General features: G+C 42.1%; 1 protein-coding gene across 1 annotated transcript; it reads left to right on the forward strand.

Annotated features, from left to right (window-relative positions):
• The first annotated feature begins 3807 nt into the window (after positions 1–3807).
• LOC133448887 (interferon-induced GTP-binding protein Mx-like) lies at positions 3808–10970 on the forward strand. Its single transcript, XM_061727843.1, has 13 exons — positions 3808–4135; positions 5149–5286; positions 5369–5523; positions 7618–7756; positions 7846–8044; positions 8128–8206; positions 8279–8401; positions 8516–8657; positions 8737–8895; positions 9350–9426; positions 9557–9802; positions 9903–10195; positions 10822–10970. Exons 1-12 carry the CDS (start codon positions 3949–3951, stop codon positions 10125–10127), a joined length of 1869 nt encoding a protein of 622 aa, XP_061583827.1. The 5' UTR covers positions 3808–3948; the 3' UTR covers positions 10128–10195; positions 10822–10970.
• The last annotated feature ends 479 nt before the right edge of the window (positions 10971–11449 follow it).

Consider the following 11449-nt stretch of genomic DNA (forward strand, 5'->3'; position numbering starts at 1 on the left):
TATATTTGACTGAGCTGCTTTAAGCTCATGCTCCGACCAGAGTATTAACGCCATCTGATTGGTTCCTTTTAAAAGTACCCAGAACAAAATTCAAAACAGGGACGATCAAGCTTTAACGGCTGCAGCACCTAAATTAATGTAAAGGCCTCCACCACATGTAAGATCTGCTCCCACGTTAGGACTTTTCAAATCTTTTTAGAATATGTTGTATATGTATATTATTTACAATTGCTCTGGTAATAACAGGTATAATTTTGTGATAAAGTAAAGCTTGCTGTTTTATTTTTATTATTTTTATTTTCAAGCTAAATTGAACTAGAATCAAGGGGTAGGACCCAATAAGTTTTTTACTTCCTCCTTCTCCTTTTTGGGCATTAAAGTTTATTTCCCTTTGATTTTGTTTAATGACTGTTTATTTGTATTCTTTTTTGTTTTGTGTAATTGTTTTTTTTTTATGCTCGAAATAAAGATTTCAATCAATCAATCTTGGACCCACCCATCTATTCTATTTGGTTTTCGGTGCAGATTGAGAGTTTTTTTGCCCCCCAACAGTTTTTATTGATTTTATCATTTAAACATTTCAATTTAAGGGTGTTGTTACATTAAGTTTTATCACCACTTATTATTTGACATTGTATAATGAATGTATCAGGTTTGATCTCTGTTTTGTAAAGTGGTTTTAAATGTTCAATATAAATAAACTTGACCCATCTGACGTAGTAGAGGAACTGAACCCAAAAGCAGCCAGACTGGGAAACGATTAACAGAGTTTATTGTAATTAATGCAGGGACAAAGGAAATCCGGAGTCCAGAGATAAACTAAATGTTGAGAAAGTGCTGATCTGTGGCTGATGTGAGGCACGGAGGGAAACACTGGAAAAAACAGGCAAAGAAGAGGATAAGAACCAAGATAGTTTTACCAACAATCTTTCTTTCAAAAATCGTTTTTTCACTGGAGATATAGCTGTGTACCACTGCGTTGAGGCGATTATAGTCTGGCACTGAGGCTGAAGTCCTATAGCAGTCCTATAGGCCAGGAGATGCTGATTGGCAGCAGGTGAGTGCAATCAGCCTCAGCGCCACAGGCAGGGTAGCAGAGCAAACTCTGGACTCTAGAGAAAGGTATCACCCAAACAGGAAAGGGAACTCTGGCAACAATCCTTCAAAATAAAACCATGAGTCCTTGATCACCGAAACCCAACTGGACAAACCACTTTTGTAGGTTTCGTTTATAGATATAGTCACACCCATGAAACATGAGTTACAAATACAAGCAAAGAAATAAAAGACAAGGTACATGGGTAAAGGCTTGTAGCATGTGGGAACATCAGATGTTCTTGTCACAGAGAGTGGTGGGGGTGGGACTATATATGACTATATGACTATATAAACAGATGTAGACAGCAGACACTGGGGAGGTCAGAGGGTGGAACTGCAGGTCAAGTTGTCAGTAGGTATCCGAGAGACATCCATACAGACAGGTGGAAGCAAGCAGGGCGGCATGCAGCTCCTGAAGCTTTGGCCTGCAAACGTGCACAGAAGAGAAAAAGAGGGGGAACACCAGCACCACTAGCTTGCTAGCAAAATGCCAATGAAATGGTTCTTTGGGCCATTTTGCATTGTAAATCTTTTTTCAGGGAGGTTCTTGGCATTTTTTTTTTGTGGCTATTGAAAGGCTTATGCAAAATGGTCCTTCGGGCCATTTTGCTGGATCGCAATATGGGCTTGCCACTACTGGCATCTCATAATAATTGAATAGGTTCTCACACACTTGGTGCTCAGGCCCTGACATGCAAGTCTTGAGTAAATTATTTCATTATACCATAAAATTTTCCATCCGTTCAGATAGCTATTCGCCCATGCAGGGCCGGATTTTGCTATGGGCAATATAGGCGACTGCCCAGGGCGCAATCCATGTGGGGGTGCACGAGCGCTCTCAAAAACATAAAGGGCGCAAAGCGACGACCGCCGCCGGTTTTCCCATTCATTGTGTATGTGCTACCGCGGCGCAAGAGCGGGCCGCTCTGCCGCTGAGCTTGGCGGCGTGCAAGAGGGCGCCTCCACGTAGTTTGTGCTGCGCTTGCCTGCCCAAATTGAACATTTTTTAATTTCATCGTGCTGCACTGTGACGACATCCCGGCGCGTCCAATAGGAGAGAAGGGAGAAGAGAGAGAAGGGAGAAGAGAGAAAGTTGTGTCCAATAGGCAGTGGCGGAGCCAGAAAATTTTCAGTGGGGTGGCCAGGATGGAGCCTGAAATAATTTGGGGGTGGCATAGAAATCACTATTGCAGGAACATAAAAAAGTTGAAAATGCAGCGCTATATGCTTACACTATACAAATTTACAAATGCATTGCGATATAAACTCTTTTAATAAACAGATTATTTATTATTCTATTTTTATATTCATACTTGTTTTTAAACTGTGTAGAGTTGAGTTGATTGGTTGTTGCTGACTGTTGTATTTATGTTGTATGTAGGGCCCGCTACTGGGAAGTTACACAGAATTTCAGCTGTGATGATAAGTGATCCTGCTGCTGCTTCCGCCTGCCTGTGTCCCCCCCCTCTGTTCATCCTGCTGCTGCTTCCACATGCCTGTTGTGTGCTGCTGAGGTCCCCGACTCCCCCACTCTGGCCTTCGGCAGGAGCGTCCCCCCTTATGAGCCTGGTCCCGCTCAAGGTTTCTTCCCTCCTAAAGGGGAGTTTTTCCTTGCCACTGTTTGGCTTAAGGTTTTTCTCCCACTATGGGAGTTTTTACCTGCCATTGTTTATGTAATAATTGCTCGGGGGATTATATTTATATTTATAATTATATTTATGTTTATGTTCATGTTCTGGATCTCTGGAAAGCGTCTAGAGACAACATCTGTTGTATTAGACGCTATATAAATAAAATTGAATTGAATTGAATTGAATAAGGCATTCTGTTCCATTCTATAATACAAGTGAATTCTCCCAAACTACTGATTACTAGCCTACTACTGTACTACTACTAGGAGCAGATGTTCAGGTCAGCCTATCAGTGTATCATCAGAAATGCAGACAGATACATAATTAAAAAAATGATGGCGCAAAAGTAGCCAGGACTGCCTCTACGACCACGAGTTTATCAGACTTGATAAACAGCACTTAGATGAATATGGCTTTGAAATAAACGTGAGTATGTACAGTAAAAATTAACTCACTCTGACTGTCAAGTGACAGACAGAGCTCAGGAGCTCAAGAATACAGCAATTTACACAGGAGGACTTAATGTAAACCTTCCCCAGAGAGGGGCATGTTGTAGACTGGCAACCTATCCAACGTGCATCCCTACTTTTTGCCCGAGGGGAGCTGGAATAGGCTCCATGACCCTGAATAAGAATACAGTACACAGGTATAGATAATGGATGGACAGATGGATGCTCCAAAGAGCTGAGACTGAGGGACACCATTCAGTTTAAGATGACAACACAGAGCTGCTCCTGCAAGGGTCAGCATGTCGGACCAAGATATCACTAAAACCTCTAGAAGCCTTAAAATCCAATCAAATTTGACAGATTATGAGAATCTGGTGAAGAAAATGGGATAAACAGTTTCTGGAAAGAAACTTGCTAGAGAAAAAAGATATTAGCCTACTGAAATAGTTTAAATACAAAATCATTGTTCAAAAGAGCAATTCGTGCACGAGTCTAACAAAGTTTTTATGTGTAATATGATGAATGACAGACATCTGAGAAACGAAACTTAGGGGCAGGAGATTTCTTCACATCCGGGAAACAATAATATGAGCAATCCACATGGATCTACATCACTGCAGTGCTCGGAAACGAAACCTAAATAAAGAGGAGGAAACTTAAACCTAAACGACTTCCCTGGTTCAACACACTGCGCTTCGGAGATTACGAGGCACTGAGCTGTCGGAGGTTCTCTGCGCTTTTATCTTTGAAAGTGTCCATCATCAGTCACCATGAGCACCCTGAACCAGCAGTACGAGGAGAAGGTGCGTCCCTGCATCGACCTGATCGACTCCCTGCGCTCCCTGGGAGTGGAGAAGGACCTGGCGCTGCCTGCCATCGCCGTCATCGGAGACCAGAGCTCGGGGAAGAGCTCCGTGCTGGAGGCGCTGTCGGGGGTGGCTCTGCCCAGAGGAAGCGGTGAGGAGAAACAAACTAAAGGCTGAATTATGGTTCTGCGTTACACCGACGCAGAGCCTACGGCGTAGGCTCTGCGTCGGTGTAACGCAGAACCATAATTCAGGTTTAAGAAAAACAGTAGATTAGAGGGTAACCTAATGATGGACGTTCAAATGAAAGGATAACAGGTGATGAACTCATTGATTGTATGAAAGTGTTGGTGTGGTCTTGGACATTGAACCAAGAAATAAGATAGCCTACTCAAAATTCCCAGGATTAAAATGATATTAATAATCATGGATTTATAAAGATCACTGAAATTCTTTATAACTGGGAAGTGTTACAAGAGAAATACACCTTTTCTAACCTGATTAGCTCTTAATTTGCATTCTTGATCTATGTTTTTTTTACTTTTACTTTGCTTTAACAGTTAAAATGGGAGATACAGTTTGCTTTAAACGAACATGAGTGCAAGACCTGGCATCCATTCATCATTTACAACCTCTTATTCCAATGCAAGGTCACAAGTATCTGCTGGAGCCAATCACAGCACGGGTGCACCCTGCACAGTCCATCACAGGGCCATAAACAAATAAGCAACTCCTTTGAGCAATTCAGAATCAGCTGTTTGGACTGTGAGATGAAGCTGTGGTACCTGATGAAAATGCATGTGATCACAGGGAGAACATGCAAACTACACAAACAGTCCTCTGCCAACATTTGAACCAGGAACATTCCTGCTGTGAGGCAACAATGCTAACCACCCAGCCAACCTGGCATTCAACCAAAGCCTGAAGCCTGAAAGACCTGCTCCAAATGATCTTTGTGGCAGCAGTTATACAAACATGCACACTTCCTGAAATGGCTATCAGAAAGGGATGGGCTGACTTTTAATACTTCAGTATATATATATATATATATATATATATATATATATATATATATATATATATATATATATATATATATATATATATATATATATATACTGTATGTATTTTTCTTCTCTCATCTTTGACTCTTCATTCATCCAGGCATTGTTACAAGATGTCCTCTCGAACTGAAAATGAAAAGACGGAAAGAAGGACAGGAGTGGTATGGAAAAATAAGCTACCAAGAACATGAAGAAGAGATTGATGACCCAGCAACTGTGGAGAAGAAAATTAGAGAAGGTATTGAATAGCAACATTCTGAGACGTCTTGACCTTGTAGGTTTCACTGCCCATAACTTGAATGTCTGTCCTCTCCCCTCAGCCCAGGATGAAATGGCTGGGGTTGGGGTGGGCATTAGCGATGACCTTATCAGTCTGGAGATCGCCTCCCCTGATGTTCCAGACCTGACACTCATCGACCTGCCCGGTATCGCCAGGGTGGCTGTGAAGGGACAGCCGGAGAACATCGGAGACCAAGTAAATATGAGACTTTTTTAATGATTTTTGCCTTTTTAACCACCACAACAGATTTACTGCAATACAATAGTCAATATGACATCAAAGCATAAAGGTTAAGAAGTTTCACAAAAATATGTGAATTTTAAGTAGAGTGTGGCCATTTGCAGAGGCTGAAGTATTTGAGTATTTCAGCGTATGTTGTTGCTTCAACTTTTGCGCCAATGCGAATGAAGCAACGTAACGGACATTTGTAGTGATGTAACTTACATTTACAGTGACGTAATGACGTGGCTCTGCATAGCACCCGAGCTATGAAAAAGCAAACCGGTTCTCAGCTGGTTTGCAAGTTGAACGAGTTGTGAACCAGCACCAGCACTGACCCAGAACCAGCTCTGGAACCGGTTTGGTAGAAAAGGGGTGTCAGTGTGAACAGAGTATAACTGTGCACGCCTCAGAACACATCTTGAGACGTCTGTGAGCAGTTACATCATCAATTAAAGCTGCAAACAGCGATGAACGGGCCCTCGCACGTGCAATTTGCATAAATTAAGGTCAAGGACTCAAAACTAAGTCTGATGACACCACCCACGAATCTTTATGTCAAACCATTCGAAAGTTATGGCAGAATATAGGAACTATGAAATATCGACCAATCAGAAGAAGAGGCGGGGCTAATTCAGGCCAATGAAGGTCAAGGACTCAATACAGAGTCCGATGACACCACCCACGACTCTCTATGTCAAACCATTCAACAGTTATAGCAGAAAATAGGGACAACCAATCAGAAGAAGGGGCGAGGCAAATTTTCACCAATTATGGTAAAGGACTCAAAACCGAGTCCGATGACACCACCCAAGAGTCTTTATGTCAAACCATTCAAAAGTTATGGCAGAGAAAAATTTTCTAGGGGGCGCTGTTGAGCCGTTAGGCCACGCCCATTAATGCAAACCATGAAATATCAAATTTATCACCAGGCCTGCCTTGCGTGCAAAATTTGGTGACTTTTGGGGAACTATCAAATATGGACCAATCAGATGAAGGGTGGGCGCGCTTTTTGGCCTCTAGCGTCGCCACGGTAATGCGTTTGAAAGAGAAAAGTAATGCGCGTTGTCGCAGGATGGAGACGCACATTTTGATGTATAACACACCTGGGTGCACGTTACGGTTCGGGCCGTATTAATTGCCGAAGGAATGGCATAAATTGCGCCAAAATGACACGATTAATTCAAAATGGCCGACTTCCTGTTCGGTTTCGGCCATGGCACCAAGAGACTTTTCTTTAAGTTGCGACATTCTAGGGGGCGCTGTTGAGCCATTTTGCCACGCCCATTAATGCAAACCATGAAATATAACATTTTTCTCCAGGCCTGGCTTGCGTGCAAAATTTGGTGACTTTTTGGGCACATTTAGGGGAAAAAAAGGCCCTCCTTTCGTCAGAAGAAAGAAAGAATAAAGAAAGAAAAAATTCCTACAGATACAATAGGGCCTTCGCACTGTAAGTGCTCGGGCCCTAATAAACAGCAGTGAGTCCATTCCACTAGCAGCCATACATGCCCATGCCATAATACTCCCTTCACCATGTTTGACACATGATGTGGTATTCTGAGGGTCATGTTTAGCAAGTTAAAGGACAAATAAAGGAAAACCGCATGAAAAGCCTTTTATTAGGTAGGATTTCATAGGCATTTTGCAAGATCTCATCAACTAAACAGAAGATTAACAGCCATCATCATCATCAACCGGGATACTGTAAATGGCAGGGATGCAGAACTGGGAGATAGAAATGTACATGCGGGGTCTGACTCACTGCTGATTGAGTAACTGAGCAAAGCAACACATTGCAAGCGAGGTGTAAACCATTCAGGTTGGATGAACAACAGCATCCCAAAAGGTCAAGCATTAAGACAGCAGGAGGTGCTTCAAGGTGGCTGTGGCTCAGGAGAGCTTAATCTAGAGCCTGATTAACCAGGTCGGACATGTCCAGGTGAGAGCATGTCATTTCAAAACAGTTGATGATTCCAGGAAATAGCTCTTATGATCTGCCCATGTAGGTAAAACAATAGAAGAGATGTGAAGTTTTTAACTTTAAATAATAAAAATTGGTCATTTCAGATAAAAAGACTGATACAGAAGTTTATCACCAAACAAGAAACAATCAGCTTGGTGGTGGTTCCATCCAATGTGGACATTGCAACTACAGAAGCCTTGAAGATGGCACAGCAGGTGGATCCTGAAGGAGAGAGGACTCTGGGTAATTAGAAGTGACTTCACAAAAGGCTCGTCTCACTTCTAGATGACTTACTCAGCACTTACACCGTTATCTCTCTTTCTCTGTCTTAGGTATCTTGACCAAGCCTGACCTGGTGGATAAAGGCACAGAAGAGACAGTAGTTGAAATTGTCCACAATGAGGTCATCCAACTAAACAAGGGCTACATGATCGTCAAGTGCAGGGGTCAGAAAGAGATCACAGAGAAGGTGTCCCTCACCGAAGCTACAGAAAGAGAGAAAGACTTCTTCAAAAATCATGCATTTTTCCAGTAAGTTGCTTTTTGAGGGACAACTGTATGAGATGTGTGAAATAAAGTTGTTATTACGTTGAGCTGCATTCTTTGTATTGCAGCACTCTCTACGATGAAGGGCATGCAACTGTTCCTAATCTGGCTGAGAAACTCACTCTTGAGCTTGTGCATCACATTGAGGTAAATTAAAACTTCATCTTAATTATAATTGAATCATTAGTTTCCAGATGTCTAACTTGTTCTCTGTGACAGAAATCTCTGCCCAGGCTGGAAGAGCAGATAGAGGAGAAACTAAAGCAGACTCAGGCAGAGCTGGACCGATATGGCAATGGGCCCCCATCTGATCCAGGAGCGAGACTCCTCTTCTTTATTGATGTGAGCTCCTCCATTCCTCTGAGTAACATTTACCTTTCTCTATTTTGTTTTTTTCTTGTCTTCCCATATTTTTGTCCAGTAAAAATGAAGCACTTTTTAATTTGTCTGCAACAGAAAGTGACAGAGTTCACTCAGGATGCCATCAGTCTCACAACAGGGGAGGAACTCAAGTGTGGAGAGAGACTCAACGTCTTTTCTGTGCTCAGAAGAGAGTTTGGGAAATGGAATGCCCACCTGGACCACTCAGGGGAAAGCTGTGAGCCATTTGGTTTTGATCTACTGATTGATTGATAGCTGCTCATCACAACTCTGACTTGTCCTTTTGTGGGGTACAGTTAACAAGAAAATTGAAAGAGAGGTGCACGACTATGAAGAGAAGTACAGAGGAAGAGAACTGCCGGGCTTCATCAACTACAAAACCTTCGAGGTGATGGTCAAGGAGCAGGTCAAACAGCTGGAGGAACCGGCTATCGGGAAACTGAAGGACATAGGAGGTACTGTATATGTAAAGGTTATTGATCAGCTTGTGCTTACTGTGTAGCGTTATGGGCTTCGTGGTTAATCTGAAATTGAGTAACAAAGCCATGAAATGATCAATGAATGTGAGTGTTTGGGTCTTCCGGTGCCCTTGCATGTTAAACAGTGGCACTTTTCTCCACACTATCTTATCTTCCCATCCCTTTGAAAGATTGAGATTGGTGTTCAGTCCTAAAAAAAACTTGCAAATCTTTGTGAGCTGCAACTGGACCCCTCTGTCGTGGGTAAACAGTCACAGGTATCTAGATTCTGGAGTGCAGCCATAAGGGAACATTTTCTTCAACATGCAAGGCTGAATTTTAGCATGCCTTTTCTCTTTCGGTCAATTTTTTGTATGCAACACAGCCACCACAGGGCAGTCACTGCCCTGTTGAGTAAAGCTGCCATTTCTTATATTTCTGTTTCTTTCAGATGCTGTTAAAAAGGTGTTTATACAGCTGGCCCAGATAAGCTTCATTGGATATCCTAACCTCATGAAAGCAGTCAAGGTAGATGTCCTCTCTGTTTGACTCGGGAGCCCTTTACAGCTGTAGGGTTGTGAATATTTCAACTGTCAAAATGGAATTTTAATCATTTCATGCCAACGGTCAAATTGAGATGTCTCTTATCTCAATTCAGGCAAAAATTGAAGCCATCAAGCAAGAAAAAGAGGCCGCTGCTGAATCCATGCTGAGAACTCAGTTCAAAATGGAGCTGCTTGTTTACTCCCAGGACAGGACCTACAGCAACAGCCTGAGTGAGAGCAAGAAGGAGGAAGAAGAGCAGGAAGGTGTTTCTCTCAATTCAACAAGCAGCATTGTATATTCCAGAGATAATTACGCCACACTTCAGGAGTTGATGGTGCATCTTAAATCGTACTACAAAGTAAGTTTCATTTAGAGGAAAGGTGTGTGATCAAGATCAACTGGTTAAGACACACTGAATGTTTTATTTTGATTATGGCTTAAAACTCATTCCTCTGCAGATTGCTGGCATGCGTCTGGCTGACCAGATACCGCTGGTCATTCGCTATGAGATGCTTCAACAGTCCGCCATCCAGCTGCAAAGGGAGATGCTGCAGATGATTCAGGACAAGGAAAGTATTGAGTTCCTGCTGAAAGAGGACTTTGACATCGGCACCAAGAGGGCTACGTTGCAAAGTCGCCTCAAGCGCCTCCTGCAGGCTCGTACGTACCTGGTGGAGTTCTAAAAGAAAAAGCCTAGCAGCAGGAGCCTGCAGCAACTCTATTATACAATCTAATGTTGTTGTAGTTGTAGGCACGCCCGCCGATAGGGGGGGACAAACGGGTCTGTTGTCCCGGGCCCAGGGTAGGGCCCAGAACTGAATTTTTCTTTTTCTTTTTTATTATTCTCATTAAATTATGGAATCATTTTTCAAAATATGCCTATTTGTGGAAAAAATATGTAGTATTTGAGTTACATAAAAGCTTATTTGTTTTCTTCCTAATTGTCCTTGTGGTCAAGAACCCCCATCACAAAAATGGTTTGGCCGCTGATCAAAATTTGAAGTTATCATTTAATTCAACCATTAGAATGGTCAAAATGTCCGGTCAGCACAAGTCCGGTGCTCAGAAAAAGAGGAGAAAAGAGAAGAAGAAAATACAGGCCTCAGAGATTCTCTACACAAATATTTTAAAAAGGGTGGTGATGGTGAAGCTGGAATTAATAAAGTCAGCGTAGAGCAAGGTAAGAAACAGCGCGTTTACCAACCTTGTAACTTAACCTAACTGGCTAGCTCTAATGTTAACGTCCATTAGCTTGTATAAAAACCTAAAGAGCAGAAGGAGAGGAAGAGGGAGAAGGAGAGATCTGGGCGAAGGGGGGCCCATCTTAGATTATTTTGTCCGGGGCCCCGGCAAGACTGTCAGCTGGCCTGGTTGTAGGACTTTTATTACTCCTAGTGTGTCCAACATAGACTGTAGATCTGCTTTAATGGTAGCAGTCAGGTCACAACAATGCAAGTCTATGTCAGACCACTAGTTTTTGACTTTCTGCACTGTACCCTACTCTGAAATGCACTTCTTTGGTAAAAAAAAAAAAAGGGCCTAAATCTGTATTTAATGCACTGCAGATCTTTTGCTGAAACCTGCTGTATATGTCACAATGCATACTTCTGTGATGAGTAAGTTGATTTCATATAGAAAATGAATAAGTATCCAAGAAAATATTAAAAGATTTTGTCCAAATTATTGTTTTATATAAATATAATTCAGACAACCATCAGGCTTCTGGAGATTTTTTTTGATGTTGCAGGTAATACCAGTTTGAGCTTTTAGGACTCTGGAAAAACTAGGAAAAAGGACTCTGGAAAAACAGTACTCCCTTATGGACTTTTATAAGAACTCTGACTGTAAGCAGGGGAAATTTCACCCTTCCGATGAAAGAAAACACTTCACACCTTATCTGATCTCCAATAACTAATACTTTTCTTTTCAACACAATCTTCTGCTTCTATTTTATTCTATCACACTGACCTTTCTTGTGCATACAGCTAATTTAATTGACTATTGA

This window comes from Cololabis saira, chromosome 8 (assembly GCF_033807715.1).
Source record: "Cololabis saira isolate AMF1-May2022 chromosome 8, fColSai1.1, whole genome shotgun sequence".
NCBI classification, from domain to species: domain Eukaryota; kingdom Metazoa; phylum Chordata; class Actinopteri; order Beloniformes; family Belonidae; genus Cololabis; species Cololabis saira.

Coding starts and splice junctions, on each gene's coding strand:
- LOC133448887 (XM_061727843.1), top strand. CDS start 3,949: ATGAGCACCCTGAACCAGCAGTACGAGGAGAAGGTGCGTCCCTGCATC. Junction 5,287..5,368: donor GGAGAAGAAAATTAGAGAAG/GTATTGAATAGC, acceptor CTCTCCCCTCAG/CCCAGGATGAAATGGCTGGG. Junction 8,896..9,349: donor GAAACTGAAGGACATAGGAG/GTACTGTATATG, acceptor TGTTTCTTTCAG/ATGCTGTTAAAAAGGTGTTT.